Consider the following 25,258-nt stretch of genomic DNA (forward strand, 5'->3'; position numbering starts at 1 on the left):
CGACACTGAGCAAAATGCGAAGTAGGAGAGAGCAAGGAGACAAGCAAAGCTGCAGGGAAGGTAAAGATACGAATAAAGCAATCTCTGTCATCAGTTCTTAACACTTTAGCAAACAGTAATGAAAGAGAAACTCTTTCATCTATTAGCAAATCACCACAGATCTCACCATGGTTGTTTCTGCACTGACTACTAGGATCAGCTCCATAATCTACTGGAACAAAATGATATTCGGAGACAGTGATTTCTTTATTCGGCTGGCAGCAGAAGATTGGGGGGGGGGGGGCTATCAAGTGGTGCCTGCTGCGTAGTAACAGCTTGAAGCCTTATTGATTTAATGTTGGAGTGACTGAAGCAGAGGTCACAGTGGGGTCAACACAATTAGAGTTGGACCCATGCTCTTTAATGAGGAGAAGTGATGAAAGGGTTCCCAATTACTCTGCCAGTTTGTACTGAAAACAACCTGTTAAGAAAGAGCATGATTAACCTTCCACAGCTCTAACTTCTGCTCATTCTTTACATGAGGAGCTGGTGAAGGGGACATTAATTAGTGCTCATAATGTTAGAACTACGGTGTAGAACTTTCTATTTTTACAAAGCCCCTTTAGTAAGACATATTGAGGTCAACAGTCCAGTGTTAGATGGGGCCCATCATGTTTATGTCAAAGGTAAATACTGAAAGAGGAAATGCATGGTACTATGTGCACTCTATTACAATTTTTAAATATGTACAATTGCATACACTTTGAGCAACATTTATTTGACACATAGTTGTGGTATGAACTACACTGTGCAAAAAAATCTTGTGTAGCAAAGGTTGCTATCGATTGAAGAAAAAGGCATCATCTTCTTTTTTTTTGCCTTCTTGCTGACCAGCTACACAAAAGTTCAACTTTGTCAGCTTCTTTATTCTGAGAGAGAGAGAGTCAGTGTTTCAGGAAAAAAGCTGCACATCTGTTGTGGATTTGAATCTTTTTCTTTTTGCAGTGCAGTAAACACAGAAGTGCATTCCATCACGGATACAGTGTTTTTTTCACTGCATGAAAACTAGACTTTATGATCTCCCTGACGGCTGACATCGATCACCTCTACTGGTGTCTAAGAACACTAGGCGATTTTGTTCCTCAGAGACTCTTATTGGCATTGAATGGACCAGGTGTTGCTATTGACAAAGATGCATTATATTATATTATATATTACATCTATGAAGCAATAGGCAGTATATTAACTTATAGCCTTTACGTTAGCTGTGCCTATAGAACATTTGGAAACAGAGGGAACGGCTATCATGTCTCTCCCCAAACAATCAGCTTACCAGCAGCTAAGTAACTAATTTGATCTTGTTCGGCTAATCTGTACAACACCCCCAACACCCCTGCAAAAATGCCACGTGGTTCCATGTGGGTGTAGCTGTGTTGAAAGTCCTTGAAAACAAATTCTTACCAAAAATTGTCGTCAATTTTATATTTTATTTTGACCAAAGGCTTGCTTTTTGCCTTATTGGCTCATAGACATCACAATAATTGTTTTAATGTGATTATATGATATGTGACAGTGTGATATGTATTTTTCAAAATTAATGTTAACTATTTTCACACATGAATTGCAACCGTGAACTTCTTGAGAAATTATCTAACAAAGGTGCATGTGAGAACACAAGTTGGACATTGAATGCCCTTTAACATGCCATCTCTCTCCATGTGGTGTTGACTGATGTGAGAACATGGCAAGTAAATTCAAATGGAATAAGTGGAATGTTTCCTTTTTCCACTATCTAGACAGCGCTTTCTTCTAAACCACAATGAGTAATTTAAATAGAAAAACCAGGGGAGTGAAGTTTTTACCCTTGTGTAACAGATATGGAAGAAGGAAATTATAGGGTTTAATTTTCCTGACACTGGCCCTTCGGAACAGTGGAAACCAGCTCCAACCACTAGTATGGATCATGCGCTTTGCCCTTAGAAATTTGTTTGGTGTTTGTTTGTGTGTATATATTTTTTAAATTCAGAGACAGACTGATAAATAACTTTATTGTTGATAAATAACTTATAATAAAGTTTAGCATAAAATAATTTGATCTATTTGACCTTTTGGCCTGACTTCTGGCTTCGGATGTAGCAATAAATTTGTGCTCAATGGAATAAGAAAATGTTAATGGTGGTTTGTGTGTTTGTAGTGTTTTGAAGGGTGGTTTACTCAAAGCTCCTTCCTTGCCAGACAGACTGATCATAAAACAGGAAGTACTGTAGTTGACAGAGCTAACAGGAAGCTGGCAGCTTGCAGGGGTTTTACTTCACTCTAGTTTAGTTATGTCCAGCCTTTTTGTCATCACTGTGGTAGTAAATCATTTTTTCATACTTTTAAATATAGACTTAGTTGAAGTTTTGAGACGCACACAAATAAATGCTAGTAATAGTTCCAAATCATTTTTAAATGACTGATGAATATTAGATGACTTAACCTGCATTTAATCTTGGAACATTTCAATGGCCATGAGTTTGAAACACTGTTGCTGATGAACTACGTGGGTGACACAATGTTTCAAACTCCCACACTACACTTCACTATTCATAAGAATTGCTCAGTAGAGTCATGGGTCATGATGTTTCACTGTCAGAAAATGTAGCTTTAAGTGAGCTTAAATTTAAGTGAGCTCTTCATAGTGGATATAGGTTATTGCTTAGTATATTTATAAATTGTATACAACCGGGAAGTATTTTAAAGGAACAGTTTAACATTTTGGGGTATATACTTTACTTTCTTACTAAGATTAATGATATCATTGTCATGTTTATGCAGCAGCTAAACAGCCAGCCGTATGGTGGCCGCAGTCTGCCTAAAAATCTACGAGTACCGATATATTTTCAGAGCCAAACCCATACCCCTTCACCCCCTATATACCGTTAAGTGATCCTGGTGGCGTGCACAACTTTTGACATGTAGAAAAACTTGCAAGACAAGTGTCATATACCCATCATGGGCTCTGATGATTTGCCACATCATGTTCATGGATAGAACTTGGCCAGTGCTCTGCATATGATTTATTTAGCCATTTGCAAATATAAAGCAGTGGTAGTAGTGATTGCAAGCTTTACAGTTTAACCGATGTTTATGTGCTCTGCCACAAGTTAACTGCATTGCCGTCAACTCAGTAATTTGTCAGACACAGAGAGAGGGACTAGTGCATTGTTCCAAAGATCTTAACAACAACACTACAATGCCAGGTGTCCACAGCACTACATTTGCTTACAATACATGATAAAAATCTCTGTCACAGCAGTTTCAGTGTTTGTGCAAAACTCTTCATCCTAGCTTAGTGCCTCAAAAAGGATGGCACTACTCAGCAATTCCGCTTTAAAGACTTCTTGAAACATCTAAACAAAATCAGCCATAAATAAATAAAAAACAGTCAGAGATGTGCTCTTCTGTTGGGCTCTGCCAAACCTAAGCAGCCCATATATTCATGCACCATAGTGTTCAGTCACCCAGCACTAGCTTGGTGCTGGTTATTAACAACTCCAAAAATAAGTACTGCTACAGCTACATTCGCCCATACTAACATTCACTAAGCAACATCATTTGTTTGAATCATAAAAATAACAACTTGCATTTTTTTAAAACTTGATTCAAATTTAAACTGACAAACAAAAGCACAGAGAATAATTATTAAAGGTAAAACTTTCTTTGGTGTTTCCTTTTTTATTTTACAGACCACAGTTTTGTCTTTGGCTGAGCTCAATATTCTTTACTTCTGCTTTACGTCCATGTGATTATTCAAAGATTTTGTCACTTTGTCTGACAACTTAGAACTATGTGAAGTTTTAGCAAATGTATTTGGCTGTCAGCTATTTTTTTTGCAAAGAGGTTCCAATGTGTGTACTCCCCATTCATATGTACTCTTGTGTGGCGCTCACCATACTTTATCTGTAAAACAATGTTAGGTGGAAGCTCTTTGACTCTTATTTACCAAATCAACAAGAAGTGAGGTTCTGCTATTGAAGAGACATACGAGATAAATTAAAATCCAGCGCAATCCAACCTTGGAAAAGTGTGTTTCACACCCTGACAAAGCATTGTCACGCTTCCGAATATCCACAGGAATTGGATTTCATGGGCGAGATAAGGCGGAGGGTTTTTGACTGTGAGGTTCGCTCTAGGGTTTAGCGCTCCCTGTTTAAGGATGTATCAAGAGGAGAGCATCTTCTAACGTTAGAGAGGTGCTGAAAGGGTCAGAGCAAGTTTAAATGATGAAATCAAAGGTATTTTTTTAATTGATGTTTCCCCATTTTTTATGTTGGTGTTTATCCGTATAATTAACACTTTATTATGATCTGATATTTGTGTGTTACTTCACCACAAAAGGAGAAATTCCACAGCAATATCACATTTGTTACCAGTGTATGAAACACATCCTAAATTACTGTAATTTTCTTTTAGGCAAGGGAAGACAGGTTTATTTATAGAGACATGGCAGAGCTCAGTGCTTTACACAAACATCAAGAGCATTACATAAAAAAGCAAAGGAAATTACAAATATAAAATAAAACAAAATAAAATAACGAGAAACTGTCAACAGGATGCATACAGTGAGTTACCTATGACACAGACATACACCATCATTGCCATCATCACCACCACCATCGTCACCACCATCCCCACAATAGCCATCATCACATTCACCAGTGTACATACCCAAGAACGTATATTCAAAAGGAAAAAGAACATCTCTCCATCTTAATTAAAAGCAGTAGCGAATAAAACAGTTTTAAGATCTAACTTAAAACAAATTTAAAAATGTACTTAAAATTAAAAGAACTAAGATTTGGAGCAGATGTCAGGTTTTGTGGTAGTATGTTGCAGATATTAGGAGCACAAATAGTAGATGCTGATGTTCTTGTTTAGTTTGAATTCTCAGAATGGAAAAAAGCAAACTGTTAAAGTGATCTGGTTACTCAATGTTTTAGAATAGATGGGACTTTTTGTTTGGGTGTAATAATATTACAGTACATGGATGATTTGTGTGTTTGTGAGTGCTGGTTGTCTGTTGGGTCATCTCTGTTTGTATTAATTTTCATATTAGCCAGACAGTTTCTGCCATAGTAACATTGATCAGGACAGCTTGTCTGGGAAACATGTGAATGAACGGTGTAAAACAGACTCCACTGAAGCATGGGCAGCCTGAAACAAAGCAATTGTTGCTACTACAGAGAGGAAAAAGTGTCCATAAGCAATTGGCAATTTTGTGTTTCAGTAGTATTCCATTGTTTCTGGATCCAAGGTTGCATCATCTTTCATTCTTTTTAAAATGTCAGCAATAAAGCACTCAGAGAAAAACATGGAGACTAGACATTTACTGCCAGTAGGGCTGCCACAAACGATTATTTTTGCAATTAGTCGACTAATCAGAGCATGCATCCATTGGATGTAAACGTACAGCTTATTGCACCAGCATGCATCTGCTCTTATATAACTATCATTAGCTTACAGCTTTAAGTGTTTAAGGTATGTGCTAACTAAAAATAAAGATAAGATGATAGTTTATTAAATTTTAATGACATTTGCAGATTGTTTCGGTGAAGTTTAATAAACTCTGCCGTCTGCTCCTTGCTATCTAAAATATAACAGGACACCGGAGTATATTCTCGGGCATCTCACACTTCTGATAATCAGTTGTCTCTTTGACGTTCATTCAGTTGTGTAGAAACTATAACTTTAATCTCAGCCAAACCGATTTACTCAGGAACAAATAAAATACTAGAAAAAGCCAAACAGTATCATTTTTAAGTTATCTAAGTGACTTATATATCACGTTTAACCTGAGTAGCGAAAGACGGCGGTGGATTTGAAAACGATTTGCCGGGAGTCCGGTGTTCTCACGGCTCTAGTGAGCCTTGCCCCTGGCTAGCTATCGAGCTAGTGGGTAACAGACGTTTCCGAAAACGTCAGAGCGCTTTTGAAAATATGTGGTGTCTTGATAAACTGAGCCGATATTTGAGGTTTACACAGCTACATTCTCACCTGCAAATATGTTAAACGTTTATTTTGTGACCCAGAAAGAATAATAAGAGTAATATTAAAACTAACTAGCTGCCGCCATTGTTGGAAACTGAGCTGGGCCGCGCTATGAATTCTGGGACAGATCTTCTTCTTCTTCAGGGTTTAACGGCAGCTGGCATCCTTATACATGCAGTGCTGCCATCTTCTGTTTCAGTCCGTTATTACACTCTTAAATCCTACTACTTATTCCTGCGTCTTTTGTGATCTTACAAAGCTTCAAACGACGCTTCGACTATTAAATTAGTCGTCGACGATTTTAATAGTCGACGTAATCGTGACTAGTCGACTAATCATGGCAGCCCTAACTGCCAGCATGAACAACAAATCTTAACCACATCTTTAATATTTACCATCATTTACCTATTTGCAAATTATTCACTGACATCGATTTTCTAGCTTACGATACTAGCACACGGCAGCTACAAATTATTCACCTTTCTATGACTATATTTAGGCCCTTGACGGACCTTTTTTGGGGAAAAAGTCAAAGCTTTGGCTAACTAATGATAAAGTACTCGATATGTTGCATGTATTAATATTTCAGGGAAACCACAATCTTCCCCTGATCTCCTTCAAAGTATTTTTGTAGCCAAAAAATGACAAAACACAAGAGAAGGTGAACCCAGAGTCCTGTGCTGTGTCCTCCTACTATTAAGCACTTAATGTGTGAGTTGCTAAATATATTAGAAAAGAGCACTGGTCCACTATCCAGTCCAGAATCTAACACTAGTGTGTAATAAGTAAAGGGGGTCTTAAAAACAAACTTTAATTTGTCTTTAATTATAAAAATATCCCATTAAAAAGGTTAGCGTTAGTGCAATTCAAAAAAGACAAACAGACCTAACATTTGTCTTTTTTTGGTACATTTTTCCACATTTTCTTTTTGAAGCAAATAAAGTGATAGGAAATATTCCCACAGAATGCATTTTGTGGTAAGAGAAACAGCAAGCTGTCCCCTAGTAGGAGGGTCAGTGGTTCAATTCCTGGCTTCTCCAGTCCACATGTCAAAGTTTCCTTAGACAAGAAGCTGAACCCTGCTGCCTCCGATGCATCAGAGTTTACTTGAAATAGGAAGGATAAATGCACCTTGTAGCATAGAAGCACTTTGAGTGCTCAATTTCAGTACAAAGTGTTGAATTAGTTAGTGGTTTCTAATGTGAATCTTACATAATCTGAGTTATATATGGATGCAAATTGCTTCCACAACAACACTTCTATTAATTTGGCAAGTTGGCAGCTTGGTTCAAAGTAATTATTGTACTGATTTTAGCCACCATATTTTTCATATCATAGGCAGCATGGTGGTGCAGCGGCACTGTCACAACACGAAAGTTTCCTTGTTATCCAGCTCCCTCCCACAGTCCAAAGACATGTTGGATTAATTGGTGATTATAAACTGGTCGTGGGTGTGGATGCGAGCATGAATAGTTGTCTGTCTGTCTCTATGGTAGACTGGTGGTCTATCCAGAGTATACTCTGCCTCTTGCCCTGTGACAGCTGGGACAGACTCCAGCCTGTTATGAAAATGGATAGATGATTAGAGGTCATTAATGACCAGTGAAGCAGCAGATTCATGAAAGATTTTTGCAATAATGTCAAACTTTAAATCTGCTACAAAATGAAAAAGCACCATCTCAGGTAAGTTTTCAATGTTATTACATAAGATGCATTTATACTGAACACATTTATACTGATATAAATATATAATAGCAAACAATGAACACATTCAACTGTTTCTAATTCAACAGGCTTCCAAATTGGAAGAATAAACATTTCCCGTCTTAACATTTAAGATCTTCTAAAATCATTTTACACCAAACTAAAGTAATTTCTGGCACCAGCAACTAACGGGGAAGTCCCATTTATTCAGATTACCAGTTAGGCCGGCTAAGAGGCTAGTTATGGTTATGACTTTACTTAATGTGACCTGAAGTGTTAAAATTTAGCAGATTTAAGCAGATCATCATGTTTTAACGACAGAATGCTGTGACTAAGATAGTACAAAGTCCAGTCTGTTATCCTAATAATACCAGAGCAATACCAGGGTTTATCTGATTGAAACTTAGAACACTGCAAATATTCAACACTCAAAAGCACAGGCTGAAATAAATATCTGCATGATGATGATGTTTGCAGGGCTGAGTATCATGGAAAGGATTTTCTTTCTCTCTTTTTAAAATATTTGTGTCTTCCCATCAAATCATCCAGATTGTAAAACCGATAAATCCGTGTGACCTTTAAATCCCAAACATACAAGGAGTCTTTGTCTGTTACAGTTTATATTCTGTCGTGACTTCTGAAGGGTCAGTTGGGATCTCGGCGATGGTGAACAGGAAGCATTAGAGTGATAGCGTGCCTTTTCTTGCAAATTAATTGTGTTTAAATATAACTTTGCTTTAAATGCTAAAACAAAAACAGAAAATGTAGGGTTTCAAATAATCATTTAAATGGAACAAGAACAAAGTGGGCTAAGATACATTTGGAATTAAAATGGTATTTTGGAAAATTTAAGTGTGTGTGGGGTTTTTTTTTGTGGTATTTAACTATATTACCATTTAAGATATGTGCACTACATTTAAATCTATAAAAATAACCAATACATTTTCTCTGGTGAAAGACAAATGCATTTGTTCTATCTCTCAACCCTGTGAACTGGGTCTGCTGTGGGGGTTTTGGTGGCTCAGTGCTGGGCTCCACATGCTGCAATAATCCAGGGAGGGTTAGGATAAAGCCTGGCTTCGTCTCACTCTCTGCCTCCTCCCAGATCAGATGAGATTAGGTAAGAGCTAAGGAGCTCTGTGGGAAGGCAGGGCTCAGAAACACTGAGGTTGAAGAAAGGAGGGACGCATCAAGGCAGGTGGTCACTCCTGCAAGAGGAGAAAGCCAGAAAGCAGAGGTGAATCCACTAAAGACAGCTGGCCTGGTTGGTGCAGATAAAGAAGAGGTTGGTGCAAGCTACAGTATACAGAGGCGTGTGATGAAGTATGGTACATACAGTATGACGCTTATTCTCTATGTATTACAGTGTCTGTGCTCATGTGTCTGTTTATAATTATAGATTCAGCTCCAGAGTGAAAGGAACGCTCTGTAGAACAAACAGAAAGTTCAGTCTTCGGCTCAATTGTGTGTTCCAGCAGTAGTAGTTGAGAAGCTGGTGAGGGATCATATCCTTGTTGTTGGACCAGCACGTGTTTAGTCAGTCTCGCTTCGTGTCCTCTTAATGGCTCTCTTTATGGTGTTTTGAAAAGATGTCCTCCTTCTTTCTACAAAACTGCAATCAACAGTGACAGCAAAATGTGAAATGCCAAACTGCAGAGGAAAATTTCAAAATGGTAGAAATGGATTTTGTGTCCCTGACTAATGTATGTTTATTATTCATTCTTCTTTCTGTTCCTTCTTTCCTTGCATAACTGGCATTTTCAGTGTAAGCAGTGTGTGACCCTTTGCACTCTATGATTTGTCCAAGTATTTGAATATCTTTGCTGAATAGAACTGTTTCTGTGACTGCTCGTACACAGTAAATAAACAATGATTAAGTTAACGCTGATTGTTGCTCTCTTTCAGAAAGCCATGCTAAGCTGATGGACTAACAGGAGCTGACAGGGGGACTATGTGTTGAGGATTGTCTTTTAAATTTTTAACTACTTGGAGCCCTCTGATATTCATCTTTGGTTGTTGGTGGACGTTGCTTTAGCAATGGGAAGGAAGAAGATTCAAATCACCCGTATCGTTGATGAGAGGAACCGACAGGTGAGTGTCTTCTTCCTTTGTCTTCTTAAATGTCTTTAGTTTTTTTGTTTTTGCGCAAAATATCTTTGCGTTGTTGTTTTATGTCAGTGCTGAAATCTGCTGTGTACTTTAACTGTTGAGAACAGCTTCTAGTCTTAGCATTTATTTCATTGTTATGTTTAGTTTTCGTGATATCTCATGTGTCGATGTGTGGCCCATGTGGCGCTCCTGCTCAGAGCACACTCTAAAAATGTGACGTTGACTGTGCTGATTCCACGATCCCAAAGAGCCGCATAAAAGTAGAAGTGCCATTTTAGTCAGGTACCCGTTTCTAATAAAAAGACACATATTATGTACATGAGCACGTACTGATAGGTTCATTAACACTTTGTAAAAGGATCCTGCACCCAACCTTTTGCTGGTACACTTTTGTTTAAATCTAAGAAGCTCCCAGAGGTTTCTTTAAGCTGTTTCACTTTTGAGAGTGTAGTGGTCACAGCTGGTGGCGAGGGCAGTAATTTGGGGTTAGCTGGGTCCGGACAGCACCCTGTCATTAGCAGGGTGGGTCAGTGTTAGGGACACACAGTGGCCTTCTCTCCTCACCGTCTCCTTACGCAGCCACATCGCTGCCCACTGGAATCCCTCTCTGTCTGTCTCCTCTATATATATCACCCCCAACAGCACAACAAATACCAGCCTGTCTGGAAGGAAGGCACAGGCTCTGGAAATAGGGATGTGGCTGGAAAATAAATATCTGGGATAATGTTTATATTTGATGTTTGGTTGTCTTGGCTGAAGCATTTTTAGATAGACACTGCTTCAGTTGTGTGGCGTGCACTATCACTTGAGTCTGCCGTATATTTAGGTTCTTGTACTCTATTTTGGGAAGTTGGTTTGTGTTTTTTTTTTTTTATCTGTCAAGTGCATAAAGTGTTTTCAGCAGTTTTTCCTCTTTTTAATGTATCAGACTATCACACATCATGCACAATATACAGCAATGACTTGGCTTTAGTGGAAAGATGCACTAGTGATAGATGGTGTTTATGCAGCCACACACTCTAAAAGAGGAACAGTGTAGTTTTTGGTAATCTCTTTTCACGTGTATTTGCAAGTTACGCTCAAGAAATAGTATCACTTGAAACTTGTTTTCAGAGACAACAGTTTACAAGTTAACTGACCTTATGCCTTTGGAAACTGATTATTTAATGTTGCTGAATTTGCACGTTTGCTCACTTACAAAGAAATGAACAGTTTGTAATTTTCATGGTTTCATTTTAATGGAGAGGGGCAGAATATGAACCAATGATCCAGAGAGAAAACATTAAATAATAGTTATACATTGATTTGCATGTCATTGGGTGAAGTAAGTATTTGATTCTCTACAACCCAGACAGAATTCTGGCTCCCATAGATTGTAATTCCTGTTCCACATGGGCACACAGCCAATCAATCAATCAGTCAGTTACAGGTGCTCCTGATTTCGTCTCATTATGTGGATATAACACACTTATATACAGAATCAGTTTCTTCCATTTCCACCTATCTACCACTGTGGGCAAGACCAAAGAGTTGTCAAAGGACGTCAGGGACAAGACTGTGGACTGCTGGAATGGCTACAAGACCATCAGCAAAAAGCTTGGTGAGAAGGTGAACTTCTGCTAAGATTATTAAAAAATGGAAAACAAAGTGACCATCAGTCACCCACAGTCTGAGCTCTATGCAAGATCTTGCCTCATGGGGGGGAGAATAAAAATGAGAAAGTTGGTGGTTTAGGCGAAAACTACACATGACAAAGTTGTAACTGATCTCAAGGCAGTTGGTATCCCAGTCACCAAGCACTTCATTGGTAACACAATATGCTGTAATGGATTGATGATCCCAATATCCCCTCGCTTGAGAAGGCATGTGTACAGGCCTATCTTAAGTTTATCAGTGAACATCTAAATGATTAAGAGAAGGTTTGGGAGAAAAAAACTGTGGTTAGATGAAAGTTTTGCATAACATTCATTTGCTGTGTTTGTGGAAACACTGAGTATAACCCAAAGAACATCATCCCCACAATCAAGCATGGAAGTGGAAACGTTCTGTTTGGGGGCTGTTTTTCTGCTAAGGGTACAGGATGGCTTCACTGCAGTGAGGGGCCAATGGACAGACCCATGTATAAAAAAAAAACCCTCCTTCCCTCAACCTGAACATTGAAAATCGGTCCTGGATGGGCCTTTCAGCCTGTCAATGATCCAAAATAACTGCCAAGGCAACAAAGGAGTGGCTGAAGAAGAAGTACATCAATGAGTTGCCAAGCAGGAGCCAAGAAAGCTAAAATAATTTATAGAGTTTCTGTGAAGAGGTGTGGGCCAGATTCCCTGCTGAGATGTGTGCTGATCTGGTGACCAACAAGAAACATCTTACCGCTGTGCTTGCCAACAAGGTTGTCTCTACGAAGTACTAAGTACTCAAGTACTAAGTGTGTTGTAAGGGAATCAAATACTTATTGTACTCAATGACATGCTAATCAATTCATAACTTTTATGTCATGTGTTTTTTTTTTATTTTTTTTTTTTTTTTATTTTCAGTTCTGTCTGAAGCTGTACAGTTTTGTTTTTTTACAAGTGAGCACAGTTACGAATTCAGGACGTGTTTATTTCCCAAACTGTAAGACTGTCATTCAGTTCACCTCTATCATTTAATCTTGTTACTGTAACATGTTTGCAAAAACGATTCTGTGAGAATTACTATACAAAATATTGCGACTAGGCACACATTACATTATAGCAGCCCGGATGGGAAGAAAATAAAAATGTTTATGAATGTTTGTGCGCAAATAATTCAGTCCCAGTCAATGTATATTTGGTGTTCTATACTATAAAAAAGAAAAGTCAATCTACAGTGCATTGAGTAAAATTCTTCAAATGAGGCTTAAACCAGAGACCACATATTTACCCATCTGAGGGTTTACCATGTAGACTATAGTCAAACTAGCTTTACAATGTCAGCTGTCGATAAATGAAAGAAAACAACATTATTTTACTGCAAATACAGTTAAATACTTTTGTAACAGTAAAGATATGAATTTTTTAGGACTTGCAGTTAGATCAAAGTTAGTCTGTCTTATTTCTGCTTTATAATTGTAGTATGTAAAGCAATGACATACTGTATATAATACCAGGATATAAAATGGTTTCTTCACTTCGGGAATGCATAAAACAGGAAAAGTAAAAAAGACTGTCAGAGGAGTGGATGTTTTCTACTAAACAGGTACTGTGCACACAGTTTCTTGAAACACCACTAAGCCATCACTCAAGTGGTATTATTTAGAATTCCCATCAATTAAATAAATCGTTTGGCAGAAAAGCAACTAAAAGCTAAAAATAGAGAAAAAGATTTTTGTTATTTGACTGTGAATAGTTTAGATTTAGCTCTAATAATAATGCGTCCTGTGTCGGTATACAGTTTCGTACAACTGGGCTGTTTTGAAAGTTGTAAATCTGTCTCTAGTCCCAATTATATTTTACAGAGGTAATAATCAAGACGCTTCCTGTTATAATTCTTGGCCATAATGATGCTTGAGTGTCATGACAGCGGTATGGTAAGATCTGTAAAAGTGCTCAGAACAACAAGTGTAAAGGAAAGTGTAAAGAACTGAACTACAGAAATAACCATGTAAAAAGAAATACACCTGACACTCAACATTGCCAGAAAGCTTTGAGATGTGAGTCTGCAGAAGCTTCTGGAACTGAAAAGATATGAGTCAGGATCCCAGAAGCTATGACAGAAGTAAGACATACCCAGATAAATACAGATGATTCATTGCAGGGAGTGAGCTACACACCAAAAAAGGGATAAGAGCATGATCCATGTGTGACCTGTGGGTTATGTGTGGGTTTACACTGAGCTGTAAATGGTCCACTCCAAACAATACGTTTTAGCTTTATGGTCTGGAGGAATATGAAGGTGTCAAGAATGACTGTTCTACTTTATAAGCCATAGTGCAATATAACACTACAGTATGAGCTTAAAGGGGGGTTTGACTGTATTTCTGCCGAAAATGTTTATGCACAGCCCTCTGTCTTACTAATAAAGTTGAACACCTTGATGGTAATCATTAAGGGAGGTGAAACATTACATAGTTTCTTTCCCCACCTACCTTTCCCATCCACTCCACTCATTCAGTAACATTCCACTAGAAACTGCAGTGTTACTGAATTAGTATTTCCAGATTATTATGGTAAATGGTAAATGGCCTGCAACTGTATAGCGCTTTTCTAGTTACTGCGTTCTTTCAGAAGTGCAGAACTAGAAAACTAGAGATCCCCCACCCCTTGTCTCTTCCTGTTTGACACTTACACACACATTTTAATTCTCTTCTCTTTTCTCTGAAAACTATCAGCCAGTGAACACGGCGGTAGGATGAGCTGACAAATGTATCGCTTGTTTTGGAAGAGTTGTTTAAACACCTAAAATGAAACATTTATGTTAGTGCAGATTTGTATTACTATTGCTATCATTGCACCATACATTCACATCAGAGGCCACGGGGCAAAGCACTGCGGATTACCTGTTCAGAAGCCATTAGATGGACTATTTAGATTTCACTGCTTTAAAAGACTTTTTTTTTTAATATTATCGGGTTATGAAGACAAAAAAATTTAATTGTTACTGTAAACAGGTTGTTTTTTTTTTTGAAAGATTTATAACATTTTTAATACACAGCACAGAGTACAAAGCAAACGGTGATTTATTACTTCAGACAGAACACATTCAAAAATATTTTTGGATGCCGTGTAGCCTTAATTTTATAAATACTCTGACTTTCTTGTGAAAATCTAGAAAGAACCAACAGGTATGACCCTTTATTTGACCTGTTGTAGGTTAGCTATTCTAGGCTGATCTCTGGCTTTTGTTCTTCCAGGTGACTTTCATGAAGAGAAAGTTTGGCCTGATGAAGAAGGCCTACGAGTTAAGTGTTCTGTGTGACTGTGAAATTGCCCTCATCATCTTCAATGGCTCCAACAAGCTGTTTCAGTACGCCAGTACCGACATGGACAAAGTCCTGCTGAAGTACACAGAATACAACGAACCCCACGAGAGCAGAACCAACTCTGACATCGTCGAGGTACGTGGTAGGACGCTGTTCTTAACCTTTTACTCATGTCACTGCTTTGACCTTTGGATAGTCTGTTTGTAGAGACGTCTTTTGGTGGGTCATTTCTTGAAACCTCTTGTGTTGCATCACTCAGCACTAATGACTGTAGTATGCAAATACACATCGCATGCTGCAGCTGATTTTGAATTAACACTAATGAAATTTTAGCAAGAATATAATGCTGAGTTATTATTTCATTGTGCACGCAAGTGCATGGATCGACTCTTGCAGCATCCATTCAGCAGATTAGGGAAACAAATGCCTGCAGTTGTGTTTTAGAAAGATGAATTCCTAGAAAGTCTAACTCCAGAGGATTTAGGTGCTGCCTTCAGTATTGTCTTCCTCTTTATGAAATATTGAGAAATAGATTTTCCGTTGCTTATGATGTGTTATTTCATTGAACACATTAGTGCTGATCTTTATAAAGTAAAGGCCAGATGTAAGGGTTGAGTAACACTTGAGGTTCAGGAGAGACAGACAGACATGCAGCTGTTTCCTTCTACTAGTTTACACTGGTCACAAGTAAAAATGAGAATAGTCCTACTGATCAGGCAAAAATAAAAGAAGAATTCATGTAGGTGATGCTAGACGAATAAAAGTGCTCAAGCAGTGTGCTCATTACATGCTGATTACAGTACAGTACTACAGTTACTGCATAATAGGAACTCTAAAGGTTATTAAGATTTAAAGTGGTAAAATAAAACTGGCTGAGTTCCACTATGAAAGAAGGCAATAAAATAACTAAAGAGGTCATTTAAGAAAGTCTCTAAACTGGTCCAAATGTTCAATATAGGGAATTTAAAAAACTTGTTTGGTGAGCATCAGGAAGTACTGGTACATGTGTAAAATGTAACTCAATCCAAATAACTGTGCAGCCATTCACATAGCAGAACAAATGCCTTACTACGCTTATCTACTTAGTATACTAGTCTACTTATCATTTCTTTTCAGTGTCAGTGTGTGGTAAGACTTGACTTAAGCAGTCAAAGAAGTGCAGGAGACTGATGCTGTCCAGTGTAGCAAGTTTATTCACCATTTTGTGACCCAAACAATATTTACAAAGAAACAAATAAGAAACTCAACTCTATAATTAACTCAGTTCAAATAAACATAACTGAACGTAACTCAATGGAACTTAAGGTCAAACTGCACACAGCTACACTGACCTGAACCTTTCTTCTCAAACACCTGAGTTCTTCTGCTTAAATAGTCCACTTAACCAAACGATTTCACCTCTGGACTATTCCATTCGGTAGGTAAGATGAACATAATTATATTCAAACCTCTACTGCTACTCTTTACTGGCAACATAAACTCTGTGGTGTAATCAATACATATTACAACAATAAATCTATTTCTTCATAAACCCTCTAAAATCAACTTTATTAAATTACAAGAGTTCTTCCCCTCCCGCACTTGGTCTCTTCCTGTGACCTCAGATGAACCCAGAAGCTATAAAGCAGGAAGTAAAACTACATTTCCTCCTTTTGTTTCTGGAAGACAGGTAGGTAAGGTAAGTTCTAAACAATACAAATTAACAGTTGAAATAAAGAACATGTTAATTTAACAAACTTATAGGAGTTGATTTAGACCAAGATGTTATATTATATAATCTGTAAAAGTGCAAAACATAAACCCGAGATAGTAGACGTTTGCCTATTGCAGATCACATGTGAAATATGGTTAAATCAAAACAAGAATGTTAACTAAGAATATAGACAAGTGGTACTCTCACCCACTTTGTCACACAGTGAAAAAGGAAATACAAAAACATGATGAAACATAGGCTGGACCTCAGAAAAGCTCAATTGAGACTGTTCAGTGATAAGACCCAGCTATCCACCCGTTCTGCTTGGTCCCACAGCGTCATCAGTGTGGTGATGCTGTTGAGACTGGTCCGTGAGCAGCTCTGTTCTGTTTTCATGGCATTTAGTCGGTGTCCCTGCCATTAAAAATGAATGGTCATTGTGACTCATTTTGTAACTGTTTATGTAAGCTTCTAATGCGTGTTTTTCTCTCCGGAAGCCTGAATTTACTGCTCCCACACTCTTTCCTCACACGCTCAGTATTGTTTCCATCCTTTCAGAGGATTAATTTTCATTTTCTTTGGTCTTACACTAATTCAAACCATTCAAACCACTGTCCTCCTAACCTAACTTTAGTTAGACTTCCCAGAACCTTAATCAAGTCTTAAACTTGCAATCTTAAGGAAAGAATTGTATCAAAGTGAAGAGCAACCAAACTGTCTTCAGTTTCATCACTCTTATGTGATCTCATAAAGATGGTTCCACGTGTACACGCTTGGCAGTGCTGTACCAAATGTTAATTGTAAGGAACCCAAGCTTCCCAAACGAATGTATTTACTTCCAAAATGGCTCCACTTACTGGAAAAGAGGAGCTTTGGTTTTTAAGTTTGTTTCAGTAGAGTCTGGCCAAGTCTTTTTTCCAGTGTGCTCTAAATTTACTGTTATTTCAAATGTTTCACCTTCCCCGGGAAATGTGACATTGTTTTTCAAGGGTAACTACAGGCACTGTGCTGAAAAGAAAAATAAAACCATAAGCCAGTGCAGAATAGAAACGTGCTTGTTGACCTGGAAAGTCTCGTCAAACTCTACAATCACCGAACACTGAATTAATTTTCGATGTGGTGACAGTGGTGGTGGTGGAGGCAGTTAATATGCATCATTGATGTTGCCCATAATGATTCTAAGGACTATGGCCCTGTCTATTCTGCTGTTAACCACAAGCAGACACCTGTGACTGCTCTCTAGGCCAATAGGCCTTGATTTGCCTGCTTTGAGCCTTTATTTGTTTATTCCCGCAAATGTCACGCATACAGACAAGCTGGTTAAAACAAAGCTTAGAAAGTGAGAGGTGTTCTTTTACATATCGGTCAGTCTATTTGCAACATTTAGGCATGAAATTTGACTATGTGTAAAGTAGTACCCCACTGGCTACAACAGTCTTCCCATGTTTGGAAGGAGAAGCGGAAAGCTTCTTTGGATTCATTGTCGTTGTTTGATGGAGTATTATGCTTGCTGATGTCTATCTCTTCAACACACAAATAGCTCGGCTGGTTTTGACACACACAGGAAATCTGCACATGAGCGATGCTACTATAATACCAGCATACTTTGTCTTCCTTTACATTGTTTAAAAGAAAGTGTAGGTAAATGTTTTGATATAAAGTTTGAATATTTCTCAGTATGTGATCAATCTTAGCAATACTTCAGATATTTCTTTCATATTTTAGGGCACATTTTTTTTTGGAAAGGGTATCCATGGCATTGATTTGGATGAACTAACTGACAAGCTGCATTATCGGCTTCATTATCTTGTTGCGTTACTAAGCATAAAGTGGAAACATCATACCTAAGGGTATTAATAAACTTCCCCTTTTCAACAATACCATAAAGTCAGCCTTCGATTATTAGTGCTTTACAAGAATAGATGAACATTTAGAGAAATGGTTTTAGTCCATTTCGTGTTTGAATTAAATTAAGAGTGATATCATTCATACTTTTGTATGGTAACTTTTTACCATACAACACCCAATCTTTGTTTGTGTTTTTTTGCCAACTCTCATGGTGTCAGTAAAGCTCACGACACAATAAACAGGAAGCCATGAAGTCCCTGCCTTACAAAAAACAGTTTTTTCTTTGCACGTAGGATAAATTTGACTTTTAAGCACATTCAAGCACCAGCAGTTATTCATAAATGTCACAGAGAGTATGCAAGGGTTGGGTGCATATATCCATATGGCACAACAGCAGCAACTTCCTTAACCGTTAATAACTAGTAATTATTTGACACAGGGCTGACATCTAAAAAGTAAAAATGTCAAATATGGCAGCAGATAACCTGGTATAAATGAGAGCATATTTTATAATCTCCAAAGTTTCTGTGGTTGGATAAATTCTTACACATGGTTATAATTTAGTGTTCAGGAAATTTTAAACTAATAAAACAGTTTTGGCAGCAGAACAAGGGGTTGTTTTCTGCTCATAAATCCTAATTAATCACTCGGATTACGAACTGTATACTTCATGAAAGTACAATTTCTTCACATTCAAGTACAAAGTGGCTCCTGTAAGCTATTTAAAGGACCAGTTCACTGAAATTACAAAAACAACTGTACAAATATTCCCGTGGATAGGCCTTCTCTCCATGTACTTAGTTCTGATGGTGTTTCAAAGAAACTTTCTTTTCCATGGATTGTGTTCATTCCACAACCAGAGTAATTCTGCAAACCCTATACTCTGCCTAACGTGTTTGCGATAGACTAGCATACACTGTTACAAGCACCAGGCTTTTGAAATGTCTCCATGTGTGTAGATGAAAATGTAATGTCAACCATAAATGGAGGTGGAAGCAAGCAAACCTGTAATGATAACGGCCTGCCAGCTAAAACAGCTACAAAGTCCTCACTGTTCAGCTACTATCACTAACAGATTACTTTTGTCATAATAATTGAGACAAGTTTGTGTCCAGCAGACTTGAGTTTCAACAACAACAGAGCAGTTGTCCAAGGTATGCAGCAGTGCAGCCCTGTCAGCCTGCAGAGCCCAGAGATGAATGAAAGGCATAACAGAAAGCGAACGCTACAACACAGTGAAACCTGGCACTGTGGCAAAACGCACAACAGCTGATTTGGTTTAGTTCTGTGTGACAGGATGCTTCATGTGAAAATAATCTGTGAAATGTAAGTGTGCCTTTCAAAGTATGCGAGCTGTGCGTTTTCTCTCTGCCAGAGATGCATTGGATCACTCCTCAAGCACTCCCATGCCTGGCCTATTCTTAGCCTGTAGGGCAATCACCCGACTGGAAAAGACTCGCTCCAGAGAAAGAGGGGGTCTTATTTTTATCTGTGATGTTGCCCCGAGAGCAACAAGACGTCACCCTCACATGTCAAGATGCTTAGTGGTGCAGCTCGTGCCTCATGGTGGCAGTGATCCAGATGCCTTTGGAGATCTACTAAAGCCGACTTTGACATTTGAGATGATAAGGACACACATACACACTGTCGTATCCTCTAACAGCCACTTTAAGATAGTGCCCAGACATGATGTAGTGCTGTGAACCAGCATCTGTGGAGATACATACTGTGGGGTACTGTATCCACTGTCACATCTCTAATGAAAGCTGTTTGTTTAATTTTTTAAAACTAGTATGTAATATTCAAAGAAAGTGTGTGGTCAGATAATTGATAACAGCTGTTGCAAGGTCAAGCACAGGGCTCACCTGAATCAGAGAATGATTGCAGACTAATAAACTTCTGAGCGGAGCAACTAAAAGAGCTCATGTCAAGCTCGTGTCTCCTCACATCATTAATAATGATTACACATTCATTATATGCTTAATCTCATTGCTGGAATGGTACATTTTGCTCTGGTATTGTGTCACATATATTTACAAGGTACTGTGAAGACTTACAGTGCGTATACATTAGAATGCCAGTATGTTAAAGCTTTAAAGCAGGCAGATAGGGGCTTTTCCTGCATCTTTTTTTGTCTGTTGTTAATGTGACACTTGGACCAGAATAGATATTAGTGTGATCATTTGATCTTAGTCAGCAGCTAAGTCAAGGCTTTGTGCCAGAGCTTACTTTCACACGACAGACATTAGTCTTTGAAAGCACAGATGGATTTTTAAACAACATTCCTGGCCTTCTTGTTTACAGACACACGTTCCAATGCCTTTATCTCAATATAGGTTATGTGTCACAGTGTTTTCCTTTGGTAGTCTTGCCAGAAGACAGATGTATAATATTTGCAAATGTATTTGCAAATGTCTGCACCAGACTCTTTGTATTGGACATCATTTGTTTCCTGAAAAAATGCACAGCATGATGGTGGATAGTCAAAGGGTTTTGCAGCAGATCTGCAAATTTGGATGCATTTTGCATCCTTTTTCCTTTTGTAATTTACAGCACTTTTAAATCCCTGATGGTTACTGTGTTTGAAAGCTGTCACTTTGAATAATTACAAGTAATTGGTAACCCACATAATATACCGTGATATCTCTTTCCATAATTAGACAAAACAACATAGTTGTCAAACAATAGCATCCAACAAACAAGCAGTCAGACAGGATTAGTTAAAGCTCGTGTTGAACTGAATGGTCAGAAAATATGTGCATTCTTTGTCATTCTGTTTAGCTTGAATTTACTAGAACTGAAATGCAGCAGCCAGATTGTACAGGAACTGAGTGAGTGACTTTTTAAGTGGTCAGCGGTTGTGGAAATAGATTTGTGTGTGTTTTTAAAGCTTTAAGTAAGTACTAGTGTCTGGGAATGCAGAGCACATGTGTTGGGCCAACAGTCAGCTGGGTGGTGTGTTGCCCTGATGGTCCTTTTCATTTCACGCTATGACGTGAGATGAGCAGAGATGAGGTGATGGATACCAGGGAAATTATGTAACTGTACAGGCTTGCATGATATTGGCATGATTTTTGTTTATTTATTTATTAGAGTGACTCATCTGCCAAAGGCCAGGTGCTGAAAATGACCAAATATCAGTTACTCGGTCTGTATTTCAAACTAGTCATCTAAACCTAATCATTCAAAACCAGCCTGCAGTGCAAATGCCATGCTTCACTTGATTTTATGTACAGTGGGAATTACGTATCTTCTTCCATTTTAATGCATGACACATGTTGATGTTAAATATTTGAAATGTACCATCACTTATTAATGTGCTTACGGAGGCCTATAATCCACTGGAGAATTACAGCATCTTTTAGCTCATTGTTTTGTTGTTACAGGGTTTGTCAGTCTTATTTTATCCCAGGCTGTAGCAGACGGGTCTTTCCAGGAAAAAAAAATGTCTGAAGTGCTTGTTAAACAAGTTAGCATCAAAAAAGATGAACAGGGCTGCATAGTGAACAGAATATTCAGATACTGTTTGTCCTTAAGTACATGGCAGAGATCAAAGTACTAATATGAGAGCAGCTCCAGAGAACTGCTGCTCAATGAACAGTTTGTGTTTTTCAGACCATTCTCTTTATAATGTAGAGATGGTTGTGTTGGAAAAAACCCCAGTAGATCATCAGTTTTTGCAATACTCTGACCAGCCTATCTGGCACCATGTTCAGAGACACTTGAGTCATCAGTCCTCCCCATTCTGATGTTTACTTTGACCTCTGGGACGTCATTTTGACGATGTTAACATGACTACATGCAGTGAGTTGTTAGTTGTTAGTGTCAGATATTTGTTTTAATGACTTTTGTAACTAAAAGAGTGGCAAGTGAGTGTTTAATAACTATAATAATTGAAGAATGTTGATGATTTGTGATACTCGTCTTGGGCTCTAGCCTTTACCATGACTGGAATTCCAACCCAAGATTTAGTTCCTATTCCAAAGTACAATTTTCTTTACCAGCACTGCCTTTGACAGCACTGTAGAGCTTTGTCTAAGCTACACTGCCAGTAGTAATATGACCCTCCACAGACACAGGAGTTGTGAATCTAATTTGATGGCTCACTCTCAGTGACGCTCAGGGATCCATTAACAGTCAACTCTTTGCCTTTTATTTCCCTGTCTGTCTGCCATACATAACTAAAACCATCGAACTACATTCAAAGTTGTTTCTGGCATGCTCTAAAAAACATATGTGTGTGCTCTGGTTCATTATGTTTAAAAGGTTGCTACAGAAGATCAGCAAGTCTGCTTTATGGAGCAGCCTCTCTTTAGAGGAAGAAAACCCATAAAGTGCAAACTACACAGAGCAGCGGCTTCAAAAGTCACAAAGTCTTCACAGTAAATATGGAGGCAGATAATATTTGTCTCCACCAGGTGCTATACTGCTCTAGAGCTGAGATACTGAGACATTAAAATTTTCTCACCTTAGAAACTGAAGCTGAAATAGGTGTTGATGAGGTTCAGTGTCACATCAGTGTCTTCCAGTAAATAATCAGGGACGTGCTTAAATATCTTGCTTAAGACCACTTTACAGTTTCATCTTGTTTGTCAGTGAATGTGCAGATTAATACCTTTATTGGTGCAGCTCAGAGATGAGGTTTATTTTTGTGTGTGTAGACTGAGTAAGAAACTGTATACAAAAGGTGAAACACATTAAAAAAAGCCTAGTGTGAAGTAAATGGACTGGTTCCTATACAGCGCTTTCCGACGTTATCTGAGCACTCAAAGCGCTTTACACAACTTGCCTCATTCACCCAGAGCCTGTACTTCTTTACTTAAGTAAAACTGAAAACATTTTTAACACTAATATCTATACTTAGTTACAGAATGTCTGCACTTTTGCCACCTCTGCGACTAACACCTTGCCTGAGAAGTCTGTATAGAAATGTCACTATCTATGCATACTCAAAGGTGTTCTCCATGCTCAGTGCATCAGGGAAAAAAAGGGTTTTGACTATAAACCTGTAAATTTGTAAATGTGTTCTCAGTGTCTGAGAAGCAGCTATGTACAGTGAGCGTTACGAGACTTGAATCTGATTTCTAGTGTTCTCAGTGGTCAGTTACCCTTCCTGATTTCAACCATATTGCACACAGGGAGCAACCAGATCCATACACATCCTGTTTTTGGTAGTACCTCAATTTTAATGTTCCACAATCAATTTATGTACTGACTATGCATACTCTTTCTCTTCTGTCTCTACTCTCAACAATCAGATTATCAGGGGAAATGCTCATTAAACTGCATGTTTTTACTCATTTTAACCTTTTACTAAAGAACTGGTGGTGAAAGGCTTTTGTTTGTTTGTTTGTTTTTTAACCAATGCTCACATGTTTTTCCCTTTTGTTTTTTTTAATGCTACTCCTTTATAACTATGTCACCTACAGGCCCTTAACAAGAAGGAACACAGAGGCTGCGACAGCCCTGATGCTGACGCATCCTATGTCCTCACTCCTAATACTGAAGAAAAATACAAGAAGATTAATGAAGAGTTTGACAACATGATGAAGACTCATAAAATTGTAAGTTGCGTTGTTTGTTTTTTTGTTGGTTTTCAACATTTTGTTTAGTGACTGTTCCCACCCCCATTTTCTCTTTAGGGTCATTAATTAAGAACCTTCCAGTCATTTATCCTCCATCCACAGTCTGTGGTGATAATATGTCTGGTCATGCTCACAGACACAAAGATGAAGATAATACAACTGATAAAAGACAATCGCATTTTACCAGTTCATGTATTTCATTTGAATGCTGATTGGCTCTTTTTGTCTCTTGCTGCCTTCTTAGTCCACAGGCCAGCAGCAGCAGCATCAACAGCACTTCATGCATGTAGCACCAGGCAGCATGGCCTACAGTCACAGTGGAGGAGGAGGGGCAACTTCCCAGGCACTAGCTGCAGCCACAGCAGCTTTGGCTGACGGTGGTATCCTCTCCTCACCTCACTCGCACCTCCACAGAAACATAAACTCTTCACAAAGACCCCCGAGTGCTGGAGGTGAGTAATATGAACTTTGTGTTGTTCTTTGGTAACTAAAATTACTGTTAAACTGCACACTGAGCCGATGACAATAACTCAGAGGAGACATGAAAATGAATGTGTGCAAGGATGTCCAGATAAGCCTTAGAATTATGAGTAGAAGAGAGACTATGTAGAAAACTATGTATTTTAATTAGACAGTATAGTAGCTTTTAATGGAGATGCAGGAGATGAGCCATGCAAACATTCTGCGCAGGAGGAATTACTGATTTCCATTGTATTTATTTATTTTTTAACATTGATTTGAAGACAGCGTATCTGATAAAAACAACAGTTTGACTGTTATTGTACAGAAAAAGCCCCTGCTGGGGAAAATACATTCGAGCAGATGGAAAGTGAACGATCTAAAGCAATCTTACTTAAAGCTGCAGTCTTATTTAAAATCTTACTAATAAGATAAAAAGATGGATGCATGCAGAGTGGTTCTTAGTGATTGCAGAACATTAAATGCGAGAAAAATGTAATAACGAATCCTAACGAGTGTGTTGTGTTTATCCTCAGGTGGCCTGCAGGGCAGTTCCGAGCTGGCTCTGCAAAATGGATCTGGACCGACTGGTATGTGTCCAACAGGAGTTTAACAAACATGCTCTGACATGTATACTGCATGCGCCGCACAAACACAACCCCCTGCATATGGAGCAGTCTTTGCAAGCTTGTTTTGCTTGTGATCCCATGTGAGCAGCTGCATGTGTTAACTGTGTGTGATCTGTTTGAACAAATAGTTATTTGTTTTCTTGATTTTTTTTTTTCTAGGGGCCTTAAGGGATTAAAATTAGCCAATAAATTACAAAAGAATGAAATATAAGAAAGAGGTTCCACAGAAATAATCTGATAATTAGTTCATGGCTCCTCTGAGGTTCTGTTAGCGCTTCTTAAA

General features: G+C 38.3%; 1 protein-coding gene across 3 annotated transcripts in view; it reads left to right on the forward strand.

Moving 5' to 3' along the window:
• The window catches only part of LOC120721073 (myocyte-specific enhancer factor 2A-like), a 46,194-nt gene that overhangs the window by 12,276 nt on the left and 8,660 nt on the right, over positions 1 to 25,258 (forward strand). The window contains exons 1-6 of one of the 3 annotated variants that reach the window (XM_040011124.1): positions 8,673 to 8,998; positions 9,619 to 9,804; positions 14,693 to 14,896; positions 23,732 to 23,866; positions 24,132 to 24,339; positions 24,883 to 24,936. In XM_040011124.1, the coding sequence (XP_039867058.1) occupies positions 9,751 to 9,804; positions 14,693 to 14,896; positions 23,732 to 23,866; positions 24,132 to 24,339; positions 24,883 to 24,936 (655 nt within the window). In that variant the 5' untranslated portion in view covers positions 8,673 to 8,998; positions 9,619 to 9,750. Of the gene's footprint in view, positions 1 to 8,672; positions 8,999 to 9,106; positions 9,417 to 9,618; positions 9,805 to 14,692; positions 14,897 to 23,731; positions 23,867 to 24,131; positions 24,340 to 24,882; positions 24,937 to 25,258 lie in introns of those variants that run through there. The other 2 variants (XM_040011125.1, XM_040011123.1) reach the window with 2 other exon arrangements.

The sequence above is a fragment of the Simochromis diagramma genome, unplaced genomic scaffold (genome assembly GCF_900408965.1).
Source record: "Simochromis diagramma unplaced genomic scaffold, fSimDia1.1 OVJJ01000603.1, whole genome shotgun sequence".
Lineage (NCBI taxonomy): Eukaryota > Metazoa > Chordata > Actinopteri > Cichliformes > Cichlidae > Simochromis > Simochromis diagramma.